The following is a 22,959-nucleotide window of genomic DNA, read 5'->3' on the forward strand; positions in this document are numbered from 1 at the left end:
ATTGATAAGAATGATTTATTGGAGACGAAGAAAGATCGGACATAGGTGCAACATAACATTTATAGCGATTAACATTGTGATGAACTAGAATATATGTTGGATAGGAAAAAAAAAGGATTTTGGTTTGTTCATGTCATGACTGATACAACCACAGAAAGAGAATAGAATGAAACACTATCATTTATGAACACGTATGAGGGCACCGGCTAAGGCTTTAAAAATCTATCAAACCACTCAGCTGATTCTTTCAGTTGAAATTTTGTTACTTCGTGTCCAACTCCAGGTTCTATAATACACTGCACGTAAAAAAAAAAAGCCAATTATTAACAATCCCTCAGTATAGAATTAATATTGTCATACCCCACACCCACATTCTTAGTATTAAGAAGTTGACGCAAGTCAAACTTTGAGGATGAGCATATCGTCAGATTTGGTAAAATGACGTGTGAAATACAATTTGGGTTGGGTTGGTAAATGATGAGCATATTTATTATTTTTAAAAGGGGTGTGGTTGATGTGTCTGAGGTGTTTGCTATGGTGCAAGTAAATGTGTGGTCTTGGATTTCAGTTAAAATTCGCTCTGCTTTGTATTCCTTTTCTAATTGGTGTTTGGAACCTATAACATGTATGAGGATGATGTCTTGAAGTTTGTTTTTTCAGGGTTTGGTTTGGGCAAGGTTGGTTTTTAGTTAGTTGTTGGTAATCGTATGAAATTGGTATTTATTGTGTATGTATAAGGGTTGAAAAGTGATTCGTATTTATTTATTTTTTTATTGCTGATAAAAAAAAACTGGACTTAAACATAATCGGTTCATGGGGAAGAGGTCCGTGAGTGAGACAACATATTATGGGTAGTTCGATAACGATCCGATAACGAGTGACACGATAGGTCTAAGAAACACTCGGATAGATTTTAAATGACTCTGATATCATATTACAAAGTGAACTTTAAGCCTAACTCAATCCCATAAAATCAACTCATAGGTGAAGTTTGCACCCACTTATGTACAATGAAAATCGCAGGGTGATACCAACTGTGAAACCCATTCTTAATAAACTGATAAGGGAAGACAATGTATAATTTCCTCACCGAAGTGACCAACAAACTCCAGATCATACCTTAAAATGATCTGAACACTGAAACGCTTCGTATGCCTCAATAGCCTTTGACCTTGGAACTTCCAAGCTTGCAACGGGACAACGACGATCTTCCGCACCTAGAGTTCCGAAAGCCCAAGCAAATGCTTCAATTACTTGTCAGTTTAGAAATTTTCACAAAATCTAAATGAACCAAATAATTAAATTGACTAAACAATAGGTCTAAGGTGTTATTTACTCACACATACATATGTATAATGATAAATGCCTTACCATTTATAATAAGCAATGGGCGTGGTGCTATAGCTGGAATTGAATTGGGTGAATCAAATTCGGATGTTAAACCTGGAGCAATTCGCTCCCATGCCTGATCAGAATGAAAAATTATGTGATCAGTATGTAGTATCATGTTGCCAACCATTCTCAATCACGTTTTGTTAAAGCAATAAATCAAAGCATAAAGCAATTCATATGGAGACAGAATCGGAATTGACCTTCTCCACTGCTTCTTTGTCAATAACATCTTTACTCAAATTATGACGAGCCACTGCATCCAAGAACCCAAGAAATTGGTCATTCCTTCCGTGCCACTTCCAAAAAACATCTTTAAATGCCCTTTCTACGTGTTTCATATGATATTAATCCAAAATGAAATACAGGAAGCGACAACTAAATCAAAGATAAAAAAAACAGGTAAAACATGGAAGAATTTTCAAAAACTCCTTTGAATTTATCATACCATCAAAAAAATGCTTCACACTATCATACTGATCCATCCATTTCTCGTTGTCAATGATCCATCGAAATTCCTGCAACATAAAGCACTTGAGTTTTTGAGTCGTTGTTTCATAAACACATTTCACTAACAAAAGCTTCATTCAATCATTCATTCAGTGTCACCTGAACGCCAACCAGAGGAACAGCCACAGCATAACGAGTATCAGCAAATGCAGCAAACCATGCATGCATTCCTGCGTGAAAGAATTATACAAGTGATGAATCAAATTGAACCTAACATATTCTTTTCAACATATCTCTCAACCAACCTCCGAGTCCTATTCCTGTGATTCCTATTCTAGAAGGGTCTATATCCTCTCTTTTTGCTGTTAGATAATCTGCCAATTTAATCAAGTCATAGGCCTGCCAGAACATGGATTAATACACCATTATTTCGGAACCGAACATATCATATGCTTAAACTGCTACAATCACACGTGAAACAAAATCTTTGGAGCATAAAGTGTGTTGGTAAATACAAGTCTACTTCAGTTTTATGAAAAACAAATTAAAGACAGGCCAATAACCCGTCACAGAATGATGGTATCACAATCACAGTCCAATAAATCTTGAATTAATCCAACTGAGGAAAAAAAAAGGTATCCAGAAAACACTAAACACCAAACAGAGACCAAAAGAAAAACATAGAGAGAAAAACAGACAAATATGTGGCTTTTGAGATACTCTTAACTACAAGCTCATAAGTTAGATGGTTGTCGGGGTTCAATTTTGACTACTTTTTTCATTCCATAGTATCATTTTTACATTCTAGAAAAAGAGTGGCTCAGAAAATTCCAATAAAGTGACTCTATCTTTAACTATATTTCGGAAAAAGAATGACCCAAAAACTTTTAGTGAATTTCTTAACTAAATGGTAAGAAAAAAAAAAAGGATTTAGACGACCGTTTAACAACTATAAATAATAATAAAATATTAAATTAAATTATTTAATTAAAACATATATTAAATTATTAAATAAAAAATAAATGCTCTGTAATGATAACATAAATTTTGAAAGGTGTTAAATTATCACACATGATGTATTTTTTTATTGATAAAGAAAATAGATTATAATTATAATATAAAACAGATTTATCTAGTAATATAATCACAAACTAATAACTGTAATATGATAATTATTATTTAAACTCAAACTAACAGTTCAATAATTTTAAAAACCACAGTTAAATATTTACCCTAAATGAAAACATAGCAAGAAAGTTTCTTAAGTGGGTGATATGTTAACACCATTAACAATAAAATACATACACTTCACATACCAATAAATTAATATTTTAATTATATTTATTTATTTTTTAATTTAACATATTATTATATTATTATAATGGTTTGTAAAGTGTATGTATTTTAATTTTTGGGTGTTAAAAAAATCTTTTTCCAATTGGATAGTCTGCTGCTAGAATAGTCTGCTGGCTAGTCTGCTCATTGTAATTAAAAAATCCTAATCTTCAATTGATTTTTCACTAACCAATCAATCCATTTCACACACTTCACACAACATGAATCTTACTTTTCTTGCCCTTAACAAAAGGAATCGAATACTTTTTAAAAATGTTGAATATAAGAAGCGTAATTATACCTTTTAATTATGTTATCTGAGTGTGTATAATCATTAAAGTCAATAAGAAATCAGTTAAGTCATTAAGAAATTACCGTATCATATATGAATGGCATCGTTTCACCTAATGCCCACGCCACAACAAGTCCCTGAGTATTTATTTTGTAGGGTAGGTTGCAGCCAAAACAAGTAAAAGAAAACATGGTCAGTTTTGAATTTTATATAGATGACTGGTTTTAAACTTTCCTAGCGATCTTGGGTAAACATGTAAGCAAAAGAGAGTTCATTTATCTCTATAACCACATAACAATAACAGAAAAAAACAGTATCAAATTAGGTCTCCTAGGTTTAAACCATTCTTATTCTTCAAGGCAAATTATCCATTTAGAATCACTCAAATACTAATTCCATTTGATATAGTAGTCCAACTATTATGTTTGGAATTCTTTTAAAAAGTTATTAAAAATTAATTTACAAACCAAATTCTGTGTTGTAACTTCAGCTTCCTATTTTGTGAAATTACACTTTATTACCATTACTTTAAATGTAAACGTGATCAGAACAGTATAGTTAAATATTTTAAACTGGATTGCAACCACATTCAACAAAATTAGAGTTGCTATTTCAAAAGCATACCAATTTATAAAATTTATATTTTTTCAAACAAAGAATCTAAATTTTAAAATACTGAGTTTATGCTAAAACTTTTCCCTAAATAAAGTTAGGTTATTCATCAAGGGTTATGAACCAACAAGTAAGACAGAGTGCACCAAAGCAATCAAACCCGTAATGTTACCGACAACTGTCTTTCAAAATAACATTTTCCCTTAACAAGTCTTTTATCAATATAAGTGGAAACACATATGGGTAGAGGCATGTGTTCAATGATAACAAAAAGTAAAAATATTATTATTATAATATTTATAAAAATATAAAATATTATTGAATTATAAAAATAAATAATTTTACAATTTCAGTGTAAGTGATTTTTTATTAAAATAATAAAAAAATTATGTGCTTAAAACATAGTTAAAAGGGAGAATTCTTTTTTATTAATGTTATAGATTATATATAATAACTTTAAAATTTTTATTATTATTCTCTATACTATTAATAAAAGGAATTTGCTTTCTAAATATTTTTTTACATAATACTTTACTATTTACTATTAAGGAATTTGCTTTCTAGCTATTTTTTTACATAATCCTTTACTATTTCACCTTTTTATGTCTTATAATGATTCTATATATACGCTTTTTTACTCTTTTAAACTCAATTAATTTATTATTTATAAAAATTACTCATAATAAAATTATAAAAAAGAATAAAATTGATTTATCTTTTTAAATTAACATATTTTTTACAATTTGAATATAAGTTATGATAATACCTTTGATTAATTATTATAATAATAGTTAATCTTTATTTATTTCATTTGTTATTATCATAAAAAAATATAGACAAATCTCGTGCGTATTCACCCTTATTAATGAAGAAGCTGGTTTAGGGTTTAGGGTGCAATGCATAAGCTATGGCAAAGGAAGCTGCATAGACTAAGTCTTGGGAATGTTTGTTGGTTAAGTGGGAAGCAGAGACAAAAGAAGGCGCACCCTGATTGGCTTATTTGAGGAAGGATTGAGGAAATTATGAAGAAAGGAAGAGAGGATTTTATGAGGAGTGCTACTCTGCAGTGTTAGTTGCTCTTAGCAATAAGGTTGCACCTCATGCCCCTTAAGGGAGAAGGCTTGGACAACATCATTCTTTCTCTCTACGTGGTGCTTTAGTGCTGTCAAGGGGTGTTTATAGCATAGAGGCTCTGCTTTTTGGCAGTATGGTGTAGATTTATTAAGATTGGTGGAGGAGATGATGATCGAGGTAGCAATCAAATGTGTTTGGTAGGATAACTCTTACTCTGTCAGATTTAGTGCTGTTTGTTTTGTTTAGGAATTCAAAAGCTGCGATGTTTAGTGCTAATGGTTTAGCTAGATGGAGGTATTTAGTGACATTGGTTGGTAGTCCAGCGTTGATAAAGTTTTGCTGTAATTGTTATGCTATTGTTTTGAGTTAGATAAATCTTGTTAGGCGCCTAAGCAGGGAGTTATTTGTTTACACTCTGTCGTGATTAGCAATAGAATATTTATATAAAAAAAATGAAGAAGCTGGTTAATTAGGTGTCTGTTTTAAAAAGAAAGTGTAAGAATATGTTTTTTGATTTGCAAAATCACTTACATTTCGGAAGGCACTTACGCTCTTGGCACGTTCTCCATGGTGAATAGTATCCATGGAAATTGCTATGTATCCCCGAGAAGCATAGGCCTAAAACAAGAAGAAGAACAGCTGAAGTGGGAAAGAAAATCAGCTATCATAATAAATTTACAATAATATTAATGGAATGGAAGAAACACCTTAAGCCATGGACGCAAGTCCTCTTTGTTTTGGTCCAAGCCATGAAGAAAAATAACCGCAGGCCTTTTTCTTTGCTTGTCGCTTTCTTTCAACTTCCAAATCAACAACGGTATCCGTCTATTCGTTTTCCACTCAGGAAGTGTTTCTTGCTGGCATCCCAAATCAACGAGTTCATCTCTCAAGAAAAAAATCAATCAGAAAAACAAAATATCGATTCAAATTCAACTTCGAATTAACCTACATCCTCCTCCTCCTCCTCCTCAGGGATATCCTGAAGCACAAAATCAATGAGTTTATTTCTCAATCACAAAATCAAATTAAAATAAGAAAATACCTATTCAAATTCAGCACCGCAGAAGTCGAATCAATTAGTCACCTACCCAATACTGAGATATATACAAGCAGAGTTCCTCCTCCTCCTCAAGCAACTCTTCAAGGTTCTCTATATCAGCCTTCGGACACGATTCCATTACCTCCGTCTATAATTTTCAGGTGATTGAACCAGTCAATTGAGTAGACATTCAAAATTAACAAATAAAAAACAAGCAGAAGACGTTACAAATTTCAATTTTGACAACGCCTCTTCCTTCGTTGGAGGACAGGTTGCAAAAGGATTCACCACGCGCTCCGCGTGTAGGATCCTGATCGGAAGTGAGTCTTGATACATAAGAACGGGATCCAATTAACAAATCGTTAAGCAATACATAGCGAGATTGTGAAAGTTAACGAGCGAAATTTGATTCTCATACCACGTTCTTCTTCTCGATGACTCCTAAGGACTTTATAGAACTTGGATCGAAGCTTGGCGTGAGCTTCTTGAAGGGCTTCTTTTTGCGCCATTTTTGTTTGGGATTCAGGGTGAGAGTGAGTTTCAGAGATGCTTCTACCTGGCCTGTGCCTTTATAGTTACAATGTTTAAATTCACGAGTACCATCTGTCACCTGATCCAAATAATATGGATTCAACCAAAAATAATTATTCAAACCCTCAAAATTATCATTACCATTTCTACATTTTTTTTTTATGGAGAGAGGTGTGAAAATTATCAGAGTTGTATGTAATAAATAATACTCAAGCTTTTTCTTCTTTGTAACGTATAGAAGAGTAATAAATAATACTACAGAGACTTTTATTATTCCTTGCTTTCCAGAATCACTTTGACAAGAAAAAATACACGTATAAGTTGTCCTGAGAATATGAACAGTCATTTTCTTTTGTGTCAAAAAAATATCAATATAAGATTCACGGTAGTATTGTTATTGCATATTTATTCTCTGCTTTGCTTAACAATCACGAAAAAAAAAGAATTTGACTGCTATGAAAATAATTTTTTTTCTATTCAACCGAACCGAAACAATGTTGAAACAGTTGATACCTGTAAATGCCTCTAATGTTGTTGCTTGCTAGTCTGCACGGTGATTTTATAATTTACTGTTGTGAACTGTAAAAAACATGAAAATATTGGTTTCCTGATATGTGAATGATCATTGTCTGTAAGAAAATTTTTCAGAATATAATAGGAATTTTTTGGGAATCATAACTAACAAGTAAACTCCTCTGGACTAAGAATTCAAAAATACTGAAAAATTTGAAATTAAGAGAAAAGAATAAATAAGTGAAAAGGAATAGAGAAAGCCGTAGGTGAGATAATTTTGAAACAAAGAGAAGACACATATTTATAAATGGAGAAAGTGAAACAACCCACAGCAAAGATATGAAACTGCTTCATATTCAACGACCAAGAAAACAAAACTGCCCCAAGTGCCGATCACCGAAAGCGAAGACACCACCGGAAATGTGGGAAATAGAGGAAGTTGTGGGCGATATGATTTAGGAACAAAAGAAAACCACATTTATAGATGGAGAAAGAGCAACACCACTAAAAAATATAAATATATATATGAAATTACTCCATATCTAATGACCAAGAAAACAGAACTGTCCCAAATTCTGACTACAGGAAACGGAAAAGACCACAGAAAATGTGGAGAAGACCTACTAGAAAAGAAGAAACACAGTGAAAGAAAAGAAGTTAACATTCTTGATTGTGGCGACCATGATCCTGGATAGAAAAGGACAACGTGTCAACCTCAAAACAGATCCAATCTCCTTTACACGTTCGGAAATCCTCCAATGATACTGAAAAAATTGTTCACTTCCACAAGATTTTATACGCACAAATTATTTGTCTTTTGCAATATCCCTTCATACGATTTTAAACAGATATTACTAGTTTTTGTTAGTGTCAGTGATCATGATATTTTTGTATGAACATGTTTCTGCTTAAAAGAATAGTATATGATGTCAGTTGATTGGAAACTTTTTTTTTTCTATGGTAGATTTTAAATTTACCCTATTATATTGATCTCAAAAAAATAAGTTTAAATCATGCGTCGACTTAATAAAAAAAAATCTCTGTTATAAATTTCTCACCAGTAGTAAATGCACCCAAAAGTAAGAATTCTGTCGAATATTCCAAGATTCTAAACCAAATGATTTCTAGAAACATTTGTACATTTATACACTAATTATTGAAAGAGATATGCATTTTTGTTAACCAATTAAGTGTCGGACGGAAAAAATATTCACTAAAAAAAAATCATGAAATAAAAATTAATTTTATAAAAATAATAATTAATTGTTATAATAATTAAATTATAGATTATTTTAAAGATTAAAAATATTTTTGGTTTTTAAATTAATTTCTATTATTATTATATTGTTTTTAAATTGGTATCTAATTAGTCACTAAAGTTTTTGCTACTAAATTTAGAATCGAAATAATTGGTAGTTAAAACTTTGGTAGCTAATTAGATACCAATTTATAAACTATTTAACAATAATATAAACTAATTTAGAAATTTTTTTTTTTAGTTTCTAAAATGATATCTAATTTAGTCACTATAACAACATCGGCCCGGGCCCGTATGACTCGACTTCGACCCGGGCCCGTACGACTCGACATCGGTCTGGGCCCGTACGACTCGACATCGGCCCGGACCTGTACGACTAGACATCGGCCCGGGCCCGTACGACTCGACATCGGCTCGGGCCCGTACGACTCGACATCAGCCCGGGCCCGTACGACTCGACATCGGCCCGGGCCCGTACGACTCCACATCGGCCCGGGCCCGTACGACTCCACATCTGCCCGGGCACGTACGACTCGACATCTGCCCGGGCCCGTACGACTCGACATCGGCTCGGGCCCGTACGACTCGACATCGGCCCGGGCCCGTACGACTCCACATTGGCCCGGGCCCGTACGACTCCACATCGGTTCGGGCCCGTACGACTCCACATTGGCCCGGGCCCGTACGACTCCACATCGGCCCGGGCCCGTACGACTCCACATCTGCCCGGGCACGTACGACTCGACATCTGCCCGGGCCCGTACGACTCGACATCGGCCCGGGCCCGTACGACTCGAAATCGACCCGGGCCGGAACGAATCGACATCGTCCCGGACCTGTACGACTCGACATCGGCCTGGGCCCGTACGACTCGACATCGGCCCGGGCCTGTACAACTCGACCTCGGCCCGGCCCGTACGACTTGACATCGGCCCGGGCCCGCTCGACTCAACATCAGTCTGGGTCCGTACGACTGGACATCGGCCCGAGCCCGGACGACTCGACATCGGCTCAGGCCCGTACGAATCGACATAGTCTCGGGCCCGTACGGCTCGACATCGGTCCGAGCTCGTACGACTCGACATCGGCCCGGGTCCGTGCGACTCGACATTGGCCTGGGCCCGTACGACTCGACATCGGCCCGGGCCCGCTCGACTCAACATCAGTCTGGGTCTGTGACAACGACCTGAGCTCGCTGGACTCGACAACGGCCCAACCCCGCTAGACTTGACATCAGTCTGGGCTCACTCATCTCAATATCGGCCTTGGCCCGCTCAGCTCGAAATCGGCCTCGGCCCGGACGACTTGACATCGGTCCGGGCCCAGACACTCGACAACGACCCGGGTCCGAACTACTCGACATCGATTCCGGCCTGCTCTGCTCAACATCAGCCCGAATTGTCTTGGCTCAACTTGGATCGTGCCAAGTCAAAACCCAACCAAAAATGCAATTTGGATAATCCAAAAATGTATCCAATCCATATCTAATCTATATCCAATTAAATGGATTGGCTTTAAAATCCAAAAATATGGATTTGGATTTAAGATAAATTCATTTAAATGGATTAAAACTAATATGGATTTGGATCATTATGGATTAGATTTTGTAATTTAGATTTTTTGCCCACCCTTAATTTTAGTTGAGAGAGGGGATATAAATGCTTCCAAATACATTCTTCTTTATTCTTTGGTCTTGTTTTAAGGATAGATTATCGAGAAGGATGGATGCAACTTGTACATATTCTTCGGATAGTACTATGTTGGTCTCTTTTTCCCTCTGTGAAATAGTGTTGTATTAGCTTTACAGTAAATTAGAACAAATGATTTGATAAATTAGAAGAGAACACTGGTAAACACAATCATTGAGTTGTTGATAGAAATTAGATGTGTAAAGTGTTTTGCTTCGTATTGATAATATTTTTCAAATATTATTATTTTAATGGTCAATTCATGAGGTACTAGCTCCATTGTCGAAACAAATTACAGTGAGAATTAGAAAACGAATTGTTACCTATTGTTATTGTTTTCTGTGTAAATAGAAAAAGATTTTTTACCTATAGTATTAGAAATTTGCTTCTGTTGTGCTACTCTGTTAATTGAATTTGACACTTTGATGGAATTGGATTTTTAATTTTATTTTAGGATTTTAATTTTATTTTAGGAACAACAATACCAATCGGTAAGGTAATTTGAATAATTGCAATGCTTTGTATTTTCAATATTAGCAAAGCATTTTCAATATTAGCATGGTATTATATGATTATCCAAATTCATATTAATTTTAATCCATTTAAATGGATTTAAAATTTATATTTTTGGATTTTAAATCCAATTCATTTAATTGAATATGGATTAAATATAGATTAATGCATTAAAATATTTTGATTTATAGTCTAAAATGCTTGCAAAGACATTTTAATCGATTACGTTATCATTTCAAAAATATTTTTAATATTGTTTTGACGTTCTGCATATGTTTCATGGCTGTCTGAAATGTGTGAGTGGAGGAAGAAGACGATGAACAGTGTAAAAGATAGAAGAAGAGAGAATCAGAGTATATTGCTCTAATTGTTTTATTCTGCATGGCCATGTTGCACGTGCATGCTAGTGGCACTTTTTTTTATGTACAATCTGAGCTAACTAATATATATATATACACGTGAGCTAAGGAGGATAGAGGCTCAGCCCAAAAGGGTTCGGCCCAATCCAGTACAAAACAGAAACGCTAAAACGCCCCCTCAAGCTGGTGGGTGAATGTTTAACACACCTAGCTTGGAGAGAAATCTGTAAAACATCTCTCTGTTAAGAGACTTGGTAAAAAGGTCTGCAGGTTGATCCTCAGTGCTGATTGGTAGTAAGTGAAAGAGACCTCCATGAAGCTTCTCCCTTACCACATGGCAATCTATCTCTATGTGCTTGGTCCGTTCATGGAAGCTGTTATTTTGCGCTATGTGTCTCGCTGACTGGTTATCACAGAATAAGCTAGCAACTCCATTGGTGGTTACGTGAAGATCTTCAAGCAAGAAAGTCAACCATTGTATCTCGCAACTTGTGGCTGCAAGAGCTCGGTATTCAGCTTCAGATGAGGAGCGGGATATGGTGCTCTGTTTCTTGGTTCTCCATGATACTAAGGATTCTCCAAGGAAGATACAGAATCCTGTGGTGGAGCGCCGCGTTGTAATGCATGATGCCCAGTCTGAGTCGCTGAATGCCTTGATTTGCAAACTGGTATCCTTGGGATAAAAAAGGCCTTGTGCTGGAGAAGTCTTTATATAACGAAGGATCCTCTGTGCAGCTTGGTGATGTGCCTTCGCAGGGGATTCAACAAACTGGCTAAGGAATTGCACAGCAAAGCTAATGTCTGGTTGAGTGTTTACTAAGTAGAGCAGCCTTCCAATGATTCTTCTATACAAAGATATATCATGAACTTTTGTATTTCTGTCAAACAGTTTTTCATTCTTTTGCGCCATGGGTGTGGCCGCTGGTTTTGCACCTAGCATTCCTGCATCAGCCAAAATCTCAAGAGCATATTTACGTTGACAAATGTGGATTCCCTCCCTAGTTCTAGCTATCTTGAGTCCTAGGAAGAACTTTAAATGACCTAAGTCTTTTATTTTGAAGGCTGCATCTAAGGAACTCTTTACTGTATTAATTTCATTGGCGTTATTTCCAGCAATAAGGATGTCATCAACGTATACAAGTAAAGCAATGAAAGAGCCTTCAGTGTTTCTTATAAAAAGGGAATTGTCAGCTTTAGAGCGAGTAAAGTTGATGGAATAGAGAAAGGAAGTGAGCTTGTCATACCATCGTTTGCTTGCCTGTTTTAGACCGTAGAGAGATTTCATTAATCGGCATACCTGATGTGTTTTGTTGGAAGCAATACCTGGTGGGATTTCCATGTAGACTTCTTCTTCTAGGTCACCGTGCAAGAAAGCGTTGTTCACGTCGAGCTGTTCAAGATGCCAGTCCATGGCGGAGGCCACTGCAAGGATGGTGCGAATCGTCGTGAGTCTGGCCACCGGTGAATAGGTTTCCATGTAATCAATGCCTTCACGCTGTGTGTATCCCTTTGCCACAAGCCTTGCTTTGTATCTTTCTATGTCTCCGTTAGCTTTTCGTTTGATTCTGAATACCCACTTGCACCCAATGGCTGTCTTGTTTGGTGGAAGTTCCGTAATCTTCCAAGTTTCATTTTCTTCGAGGGCCTTTATTTCAGTTTTCATGGCTTCCCTTCATTCTGGATGTTGCTTGGCTTCCTCATAGTTTTGAGGTTCATTTTGGCATGAAATTGACAAAGCATATTTTAAGTGATGTTCTGCCAAATTCTTGTAAGATATAACAGAGCTAAGAGGATACAACACCTTGGTTTTCTGTGTTGCATTGTTGCATGGTGAGGTCATCATGCTGTGATGGTAATCTTCCAAGTAAGCTGGTGGTCTCTTAGCTCTTGAAGATCGCCTGAGTTCTTCTTGTTCAGCGTTTTCCTCTGTCACAGTAGGTATGGGAATGGCAGCCTCACCCATCGCAAACTCAGTGTCTTCAAAAGTGGTCTCGTCACTGTTTTCCCTTTTTGAGTTACAAAAGTGGGTTTCATAGAATATCACATTTCTTGACACAAGTATCTCTCTGGTATGGACATCCATAACCACATAGCCTTTAGTACCATGCTTGAAGCCAAGGAAGATACATTTGCGTGCCCTGGGGTCAAGCTTGTGTCTGTTTTGCTCAAGGGTAGAAGCAAAACAGAGACATCCAAATACTTTGATATTGTAAATATCAGGAGCCATACCATGCATTAGTTTATATGGACATTCGTTTTGAATAACAGGGGAAGGAAGCCGGTTTATGAGATGCACAGAATGAAGAACAGCATAAGACTAGAAAATTTTTGGCAAGTTTGACTGATACAGAATGCAGCGAGCGATGTTAAGAATGTGCTGGTGCTTTCTTTCCACAGTGGAGTTTTGTTCGGGAGTTTCATTACAGGAAGTTTGATGAATTATACCATGTTCATCGTAGAAATTTTTCCAGCAAAACTCTTTTCCATTATCGGTTCTAATAGCTTTTACACTTTTGTTGAATTGGTTTTTAACGTGAGTGACAAAACGTTGCATGTAATCTCTAGTTTCATTCTTACTTTTCATTAAATGAATCCAAGTATATCTACTGTGATCGTCAACAACAGTGAGAAAACATTTGTGCCCATGCAAAGAGTGTACATTTAAAGGTCCCCATATATCCATGTGAACCAAATCAAAAACATGATCGCTACTAGTTTTGTTTAAAGGAAAGGGAAGCTTATGTTGTTTAGCAAGGTGACAAGGAGTACATACATCAATGTCAGTAGAGTGTATATCCGTGTATTGTTTGGCAAGTTTTTCTAACACCCTTTTTGATGGATGACCCATTCTACAGTGCCATATATTTAACCCCTTGACAGCTTCAAAACTTTCTTGTTCACGCAGGGAGCAGATCTGGCTTTCTTTTTCATCAATGTGGAGATGGTATAGACCATTCACAATATCAGCTTGACCAATCATCTTCGAAGTATATTTCTCCTGTATCTGACAAACATTATCAGTGAAAACAAGCTTACATTTTAAAGAACTTATCAACCTTTGTACAGATAGAATGTTCAGGGTGAAAGCAGGTATATATAGCACGTTATGAAGGGTAATTTTGTGAGTTAAAGTAACAGTGCCAGCATGGGTAGCAATGACATTATGATTATTTGGCAATTTGACTTTTACTGGTTTTATCTCGTAAAAGCTAGTGAAGGAGGTAATGGAGCACGTTACATGATCTGTGGCCCCAGTGTCAAGGATCCAGAGATTTTTACCTTCTTTACCTGTGTTATTTGATTTCAAAGAGTTTCCTATGCTGTTATTTACCACTCTCTGTTTTTCTTTGCACCCCTGAATCATGTTCATAAGCTGTTGAAATTGTTCAGCGTCAAGATTTCTCAAAATTTGGTCATTATGAGCATCATTGTGTGCGCCCTTTTCTCCCTCTGTTTCACTGGTTTCCTCACTTTTCATAGTGTTCGCAGCATAACTCGTTCTTTGCTTGATCCAAGGAGGATACCCGTGCTTTGAATAACACTCATCAGCCGTGTGATTCATCTTATTGCAAAAAGAACATTGCTTACCATAGTTCTTTCCTCTTCCCCTTCCGTAGTTGCGCCAGGAAGGGTTGCTCCCATTGTTCTTCACATTCACCTTTTGACCATATTGATTAGCATTGTTAATGAGAATCTTTGTATCCACTACTGCACTTTCAGTTAAGTGTCTTTCTTGTTGTTGAACCAAGGAAAAAACACGATTAACCCCTGGCAAAGGATCCATTAGCAGAACTTGCGTCTTTACAGTATTGTAATTTTCTCCCAGTCCTTTTAGAAAACACATGACCCTTTCTGACTCCCTGTATCCCGCTATGATCTTTATCACATTGCACGTACACTTTGATTTGCAAGTGCAGGTGGGCAGCGGATGCAGTGAATCCAGCTCTTCCCACAGAGTTTTAGAATCAGTATAGTATTCGTTGATGCTCCTTTCACCTTGTTTGATGGAGTTGATTTCTTGCAGAAGGTCTGAAACACGAAAATGACTCCCCTTTGAGAATCTTTCTTCAAGATCTTTCCATAAGTCCCTTGCATCATCAATGTACACCGTGCTTTGAGCGATCTGTGGAGTAAGGCTTCGTGTAATCCAAGAAACTACTGTAACATTGCATCTTTCCCAAGCCTCGTACTTGGCATCACTTCGCGGGGGTTCAAGGATTTCACCGTTGACGAACTTGTATTTGTTCTTTGACAACAGCGCACGCTTCATTGCTCTGCTCCACGAGTGGTAGTTTGTTCCATCAAGATGTGGCGTAACCAATACCATACCTGGGTTTTCTCCAGGATGAAGGTAATATGCACTGGTGGGGTTTTGTTGGTCATTCTTGGATGGGTCTTGTTCATTGACAGCCATTTTCAAGAGAACAAAGCAAAGGGAGATAAAGCGGGAAAAAAGGAATGAAAGATAAGAGCGTAGGGATAGAAGAGAACCAGTCGCAGCGGAGAGCAGAGCGGGTCAGACCCGCTCTGATACCATTTTGACGTTCTGCATATGTTTCATGGCTGTCTGAAATGTGTGAGTGGAGGAAGAAGACGATGAACAGTGTAAAAGATAGAAGAAGAGAGAATCAGAGTATATTGCTCTAATTGTTTTATTCTGCATGGCCATGTTGCACGTGCATGCTAGTGGCACTTTTTTTTATGTACAATCTGAGCTAACTAATATATATATATACACGTGAGCTAAGGAGGATAGAGGCTCAGCCCAAAAGGGTTCGGCCCAATCCAGTACAAAACAGAAACGCTAAAATATTGAGAGTTATTACTAAGTTAGAAAAGGTTGGAACTTTCTTTGAGTGATTTCAAGATCATTCATAAAAATGAGAAACATATTGACCTAAGTTTTTTTTTTCAATTGTGCTGGTTGTGGTTCAGGTGAATTTAATAAAAAATGGAAACACAACAGATTCACTGAATTCACCGCTTTCGACTTCAATTACTCGAATAATTTCTTGTTCACGCAAAATAAATTGCTTTAAATTCAGTTCACATTGAAAATTTGCCAAACCCATAAACGCAAAGGTACTGTTTCACTCCATTTGCATTGTTTCACAATGAATTGCAGTCCAATTCTTCAATTCATCAACGTAGAAACTTGTTCATGAAGTTTTGTATCAAAAATGCACTAGAATTCAAGCAAGAAATGAACACAGTGTAGGGCGCAACAAAAATTTCATAAAATTTGAAAAAGAAATCTTAATTGCTATTCACACCACTGAAAATTATTGTTTGCACCTAGAAAGATTTTGGAATTAAAAAAATTTCAAAACTGAATTTGGACAGCTTTGGTGAGTGTTGATGCATTCCAACTCTCTCTTTTTAGTTTTATATATTTTCCTTTTATCTAACCACCTCCATTCTCCCATAGAATCTTGAAATTAATACCAAATTTGAGAATAAATCGTTTCTATTCAATTATAAATAAAAAAATATGTAAAAAAATATAAATTTATAAATTAGGGGTTATTTTATACTTATTTTAGTAATTAATACTCATAAGTGTCTATGTTTTAATATGAAATATTTTTAAAATTTAACACAGACTGATGCTAACTTTTAATAATATTTAATTTCTTTTCTTATGTGTTGATTAAACTGCCATTAACATCTAATAATTAATTAATATAAGTTTAACTTAATATGGATTTAATCGACGCTAGTAACATCTCATATATAAGTGGATTTCTCTGGTTAGGACTTGTAAACACATATCATATAACTACAAAGGTACACTTTTTTGGACTTGATTTCATGAGTTTTAATGAAAAAAAAAAGATATATATCTTGGAGATTATTTGGATAGTTGTAGTTTGAAATATTTGGAATATGAAAAACAATACAATTTTTAATAATAAAATCCCATATGAACAACATGATGGTGCAATTAAAATCTTGGGTTTGGATTACAACTAAGTTCCCTTTGACTTTTTTTTTTTCTTCTTATTCTGACTGGTGTCTAAATCCTATCATTTGTATTCAACTGTTAAACTAAACATCATAATTTATAAGCTCAGATAAAAGCTTTTTTTGCAGCTCGTTAGGGATCAAAGCCTAATGCAAGTCTCGTTGGAAAAGGCGACCACATGAAACATAGGCATGATGTGACATTCTGATTAGTAAAAGAATTGTAAAGGTTCAAAGTATAAGGCACAAGTGTTTAATGTAGAACACCTTATGGCAGTTGTCGATGTATGATGCGCAAGTCTACGGAAGGATTTTGTTCAGAGCTCGTAGAGCTTTGGCAAGGGTTTGTATGGTTATACAAATTGTAAAAATTCATATATGCAAATACTCGCGTTAGGTCCAACTCTTTATATCTTTGTTTAGACCCTCCTTCTTATATGTTTGTAAGGAACCTTCAAGTTGAGGAGGGTCACGTGGGATGTTATTTTTGGATGGTTCTAAAACTATTTTTTTAGATCACTTATGATATATATGTAATAGGGTTGGAGTATCCCTCAAATACTTCCATTTATTATATTTTCTATTGTCGATACAAAAAATATCTCACTAGTGGAGAGTGTGTTTCTTAATTGACACAATTAACGCTAAATACGATTTTTTGTGTTATGTTTGATTTTGATTGATACTAAAGTTAATTTTTCTTATGGTGTAAATGAAATTAATAATTAAATGTCTGTCGTGAGAAAATAATTTTACTATATATTTATCATGTACAAAAATATTACTATTAAAAAAATCATTAAATAGAAATTAATTTTATACATAAAAAATGCTCAGTTGATATATTAACAAAATTTGATACTATCTTATAGACTAAAATATTTTTAGTATATAAAGTAGTTCCTATTATTGATAAATAGTTTCTAAATTGGTTTCTAATTAGATACCAATTTAGAAATTATTTATCAATAATAAAAATTACTTTATATACTAAGAATTTTGCTAGTATATAAAATAGTATCTAATATAGTCAATTTAGTAACTAATTATTTTTTATCTTTAAATTAATTTTCATTTAATGATTTTCTATTAATGAAATATAACTAAAATTTATATCAAATTCATGAAAAATAAATTTTAGCATTGTAGATAATTCTTTTATCGGTCATAAAATCTACAAAGTTAATTATTTTTATAAAAATTATAAAAAATAGTTACAAAACATATAAAGTAAAATTGTAAAAGATGCTTAAACTCAAAATTATAAATATAATCGCTGTTAATGTTGTAAATGATATGCTATTAAACTTAATTATATTATCTCATTCGATCCAAAATTATATAGTTTTTTTGTTAATTTTCAATGGATTAATTTCAATAAAATTAATATATTTATTGTGTGTTTTAATTTATGTGAACAACATTTTACATTAAATTAAGGGGGAGAGGTAATTAATTATACTATTTTTAATATATATATATATATATATTTAATGATATTAATCTATTTATTTAATGTTTTGTATTAATCAATGTATTTATTTAATGATATTAATGTAGTATTCTACCAATATTAATTAGTATTAATTGTCATATTTATTAAATATAATACTTAACTTATTTAATGTTCCTGCTAAGGAGATAAGACCTAAAGAACTATTGAGAAACTTTATTTTTTTCCTTGCGATCGATCCAAACTTCTTGCTACTCCTTTTGTTGATTTCGGCTGCAGAAGACACTCTAACACCCAAGTCAGCAAAGAGGGTTCGATATTTGGTTGTCAGAACATAGTAATAAATGACGTACTGCTTCTTGGAATGTGCGCTATTTATATTATTTTAATGGTCATACCTTGTTGGGTTGGATTAATGAGATGGATCGTGTTTAGAGGTGTATTACCAAATTCTTAATGATGGCTTAGCTTCACTGACCTTGATTGAACGTAATTGGACCGAAGGTGTCGGTCGACCCACACGGACGTGAGACGTTCGGTCAACCCGATTGTGGGAGCTAAGACATGGAATTGACCTTTCGACCCATACCAATACATTTAATATATTAATTAATATTCTGATTACTTTAAGGATTATTCATTAATTGAGTTGATTTGAATTCATTACCAGTTTTGAAATTTCATTGTTTTTTTGTATCAGGTTAGCACTATAAGAAGCAGCAAGGTTAGCCTCCATTCCTCAATCAAAATCTCCCAATAATCTTACTTCATTCTCTGTTGCAATGGTGGTGAAGGTTTATGGTCCAGATTATGCTAACCCTAAGAAGGTGATAGTGTGTCTGATTGAGAAGCAAGTTGAATTTGAAACAGTGCATGTTGATGGCATTAATGGAGAGCATAAACAGCCTGAGTACCTCAAGTTGCAGGTTCTTTTTTCTTTCTTTCTTCCTGTATTTTTAGGTTTCCAATCTCAACAGTAACATATATGTCACATCTTATATAGTTGAACTCAACAATAATTGAGCATTTCTGAATTTATGTGTGATTTTAGGACCGATTTAGTAGGGGAAAGTGTTTTTAGTTTTCATTTTCAATTTACTTTTGTTTCTAAGGATTTGTATAGGAAATAATTTTTTAATCATTAAAGAATGTAATGAATAAAAAAAATAAAAAATATCTCAACCCGTATAAAAAAAAATCAAAAAAACCTTATCAACAATGGACTTAGGCTTATAAGACAAACAATAAAAAAGAGATCATCCCAGACCCATCCAAACAAATTCAGCTTTACACACACTTCACTTCTTTATGTATTACCTTAAAAAAAGGGCATACCAACTTATAGGAAATAGTGATCTTTTTAGTAAGATATGTTTTAGTTGTGTTCGTTTTAAATATTTTAGTGAAACTAAATTTTCATTTTATACTTTTGTTTGATCTCTTTATTTTACAATTTTTTGAAACAAAATTATTATTTTGTAATTAAAAGTAAAAACAAAAATAATTTTTCATTGACTAATAAAAGATGATGCAAGAGAGATAAAAAGGAACATTTTTTATATTTCATAAAAATTAAATTTTGAATATTTTTGTAAAACTAAAATCGTACACTACTACCAAATAATTAATTAAAACTCATTTTAAAGAAAGAAATTAATTAATTATATTGATTAAAATAGATATTATTTTAAAAAATAAAAAATTATTGATATATAAAATAATTTTTGTTATTAATAAATAATTTGTAAATTGATATCTAATTAATTATCAAAAGTGTAGCTACAATTAGATACTAATTTAAAAACTATTTATTAATAATAGAAACTATTTTAGATACCAATATTTTTTTAGCATCTAAAATTGTATTTGATTTAATTAATATAATGACTAATTATTTTTTAATTTTAGTATTAATTTCTATTTAATGATTTTTGTAGTGATATTTTGAACTCTTTAATATAAATGGACAGAAATTATTTTTAGAACTTTTTTAATTTATTAACCTTCAAAAACTAATTTAAAAACCATCAGAAAACTTTAATAACCAACTAATTATTTATTAACTATTGTGTAAGTTTCATTAGCATTCCTAAGTTCTAACTGAAAAGCATTAAAATGAATTTTATTAAGTTTAAAAGATTTAAAGAAGGACTAAAACAATAATGATTGTAAAATGAAAATAAAGAATAACAGTATGTATTACAATCTTTATTTATGAATTGAAGAACAAATAGGTCAGCATAATAAAAACAGAAATTCTCTTAGACATATATTTAATTGAAAAAAATAGAAGAAAAAAACCAAAATATTGTTTTTTCATTATGTTCATGTGCCTTTTTCTAGAAAATCTTTCATGAGAAAAAATTATTTTGTGAATAAAAAATAGTTCTGGGATAACTTCACTATTAATTAAACCTAAAACAAAAACGGTGTTTTAATATTTTGTCAAATATAATATACTTGTTGCTTATAATTTGCAGCCCTTTGGATTACTTCCTGTTGTTAAAGATGGTGACTACATCCTTTATGGTTAGCCCCTTTACTTATTTTCACATATTGTTTATATAGGTCTAAGTTTAAAATAAATGACATTGATTTATTTTTAATTATTTTTTCATCCTAAGAATGTTAATGTGGTTTCATTTTACTCATATAAAAAGAATTATCTATTTCATCTATTGAATGTTTAAAGCTATTAGTTTCAGTTCATATAAATGAATTAATTTTAATTATATTTGTAGAAAAATTAATTATAATTTTTCTAAAATCTAAAATCAAAACTTTTGGCCCCTCAAATTTGTTTTAAGTTACATAATTAAAATTAATATTACCGATACATTTTTTTTAAGAGTATCTTTTGACACTTCTATTAAATAGGCACTCAGTAGACAACTTTATTTTAATAGTAAAACAATATGAATTAATAATTCAATTTAAAAAATAGAAAAAAAATACTATTTACATATTAATATAACTAGTTATCAAATAATTATTTATTTATTATAATTTTTTAAGATATCAATGCACTTACATATATATCAATGAATTTTAGGAAGTGTGTTGGCTGATCAATGACATAATTTATTAATTAATACATATCATATAGTAGAGATAAAAATGAAATTTTAATTTTTTGAAATATAAAATGAAATATTTTTTTCTATAAAATAAACTTAAAGCCTAATTAATAAAATATTCAGGAATGAAAACATATTAAATTTTGTTCACTTCATGAGTAATTTTTTGATTATGTAGAATCTAGGGCAATACTTAGATACTATTCAGAAAAGTACAAAAATCAAGGGAGTGCTTTGTTGGGAAACACAATAGAAGAGAGGGGTCTTGTGGAGCAATGGCTAGAAGTTGAAGCTCACAACTATTACCCACCAATCTACAACTTGGTGATGAATATTTTGATTTTGCCAATAGTAAAAGGTGAAGCATCAGATCCAAAGGTTAGTGAAGAAAATGAAGAAAAGTTATGTAAGGTGCTTGACATTTATGAGGAGAGGCTTTCAAAGACAAAGTACCTTGCAGGGGATTTCTTTAGCCTTGCTGACCTTAGTCATCTTCCATTTACTCATTATTTGATGACTTCTATGAAAAAAGAGTACATGGTTAGAGAAAGGAAGCATGTGAGTGCTTGGTGGGATGATATTAGCAACAGGCCATCTTGGAAGAAGGTTCTTCAACTATACAAATACCCTTTTTAGTTGCTTAACTAGATGAACTAGGGTTTTCTATCACCTTCAGAATAATGTTACATTTTCCTCATATTTGAACTTTTCACTACATGATGGAACTTTGGTATTAAACTATTTTGTATTTTTTATCAAATAGTTCTAATATATTACCCAAAGAAATATTTCAATCACTACAAATGATATTTTAATTGAAAATAATTATAATTTATAGATAAATAAGTTAAATTAACTTTTTAATAATTTTTAAATATAAGGTTAATTTTGTAAATTTTCCATGCTTTTCTCTAAAACTCTTTTCGATGTTCTCGATTACCAGTATTTATGCAATAGAGTTTTGCTACTGGAAAGATGCATAAAAGCTCATATATTTAATAAGGAAAATAAGCATCTTAATCTCTTTGGTAAATTGTTAAAAAAAAGTTAATTGTGAAATGGTTTGATGGTTTGAGCTAACCGATGTGACTTTGGAAATGGTGAAATCATACCTTCAACTGTCCATTGAATTCATATCCTATGGCTTTGGCGTGTTACATAAATTGGCTCCAATGCCTTCTGCATATTTTAATGCCACTTATTTATGTAATATAACAAAAATTACATAAATTCAATTTTTCAATATTATAATTTAATCAAAGAAAAAATAAATATAAACAAACAAAATTAACAATTACATAAAATTAAATAACTATAATATTCATGTATCAAATTAAATTAAAATTAAAATTAAATTAACAATTACAAATATTCAAATATCAAATATTAATGTAAAATGTAAAAGAAAAAAA

At 33.1% G+C, this 22,959-nt stretch overlaps 2 protein-coding genes across 4 annotated transcripts; one reads left to right on the forward strand and one right to left on the reverse strand.

Moving 5' to 3' along the window:
• Window positions 1–5: 5 nt before the first annotated feature.
• LOC137820138 (uncharacterized) lies at window positions 6–6,905 on the reverse strand. 3 transcript variants are annotated; one of them, XM_068623988.2, is made up of 14 exons: window positions 6,610–6,905; window positions 6,420–6,517; window positions 6,241–6,339; window positions 6,102–6,131; window positions 5,860–6,009; window positions 5,684–5,770; window positions 3,550–3,603; window positions 2,145–2,238; window positions 1,999–2,069; window positions 1,838–1,907; window positions 1,593–1,645; window positions 1,372–1,465; window positions 1,120–1,217; window positions 6–296 (listed from the first exon to the last, which is right to left on the reverse strand). In XM_068623988.2, exons 1-14 carry the CDS (start codon window positions 6,698–6,700, stop codon window positions 207–209), a joined length of 1,179 nt encoding a protein of 392 aa, XP_068480089.1. In that variant the 5' UTR covers window positions 6,701–6,905; the 3' UTR covers window positions 6–206. The 3 variants fall into 3 exon arrangements, 1 of the variants encoding a protein (XP_068480089.1); XR_016515438.1 differs by lacking the exon at window positions 2,145–2,238; XR_016515437.1 differs by lacking the exons at window positions 6–296; window positions 2,145–2,238 and having other exon boundaries at window positions 891–1,217.
• A 12,296-nt stretch (window positions 6,906–19,201) lies between these two features.
• LOC137821536 (glutathione S-transferase F9) lies at window positions 19,202–22,292 on the forward strand. The gene is made up of 3 exons (XM_068626175.2): window positions 19,202–19,396; window positions 20,951–20,999; window positions 21,726–22,292. Exons 1-3 carry the CDS (start codon window positions 19,253–19,255, stop codon window positions 22,181–22,183), a joined length of 651 nt encoding a protein of 216 aa, XP_068482276.1. The 5' UTR covers window positions 19,202–19,252; the 3' UTR covers window positions 22,184–22,292.
• Window positions 22,293–22,959: the final 667 nt, after the last annotated feature.

The sequence above is a fragment of the Phaseolus vulgaris genome, chromosome 9 (assembly GCF_051622355.1).
Source record: "Phaseolus vulgaris cultivar YP4 chromosome 9, ASM5162235v1, whole genome shotgun sequence".
NCBI classification, from domain to species: Eukaryota; Viridiplantae; Streptophyta; class Magnoliopsida; order Fabales; family Fabaceae; genus Phaseolus; species Phaseolus vulgaris.

What these genes read in the sequence shown, in the direction of transcription:
- LOC137820138 (XM_068623988.2), bottom strand. Translation starts at nt 6,700, where the DNA reads ATGGCGCAAAAAGAAGCCCTTCAAGAAGCTCACGCCAAGCTTCGATCC. An exon ending in TGCCATTCATATATGATACG is followed by an intron (nt 2,239 to 3,549) that starts GTAATTTCTTAA and finishes ATGTTCTGGCAG; the next exon opens with GCCTATGACTTGATTAAATT. An exon ending in CACAGGAATAGGACTCGGAG is followed by an intron (nt 2,070 to 2,144) that starts GTTGGTTGAGAG and finishes TCTTTCACGCAG; the next exon opens with GAATGCATGCATGGTTTGCT.
- LOC137821536 (XM_068626175.2), top strand. Translation starts at nt 19,253, where the DNA reads ATGGTGGTGAAGGTTTATGGTCCAGATTATGCTAACCCTAAGAAGGTG. An exon ending in CTGAGTACCTCAAGTTGCAG is followed by an intron (nt 19,397 to 20,950) that starts GTTCTTTTTTCT and finishes TATAATTTGCAG; the next exon opens with CCCTTTGGATTACTTCCTGT. An exon ending in TGGTGACTACATCCTTTATG is followed by an intron (nt 21,000 to 21,725) that starts GTTAGCCCCTTT and finishes TTGATTATGTAG; the next exon opens with AATCTAGGGCAATACTTAGA.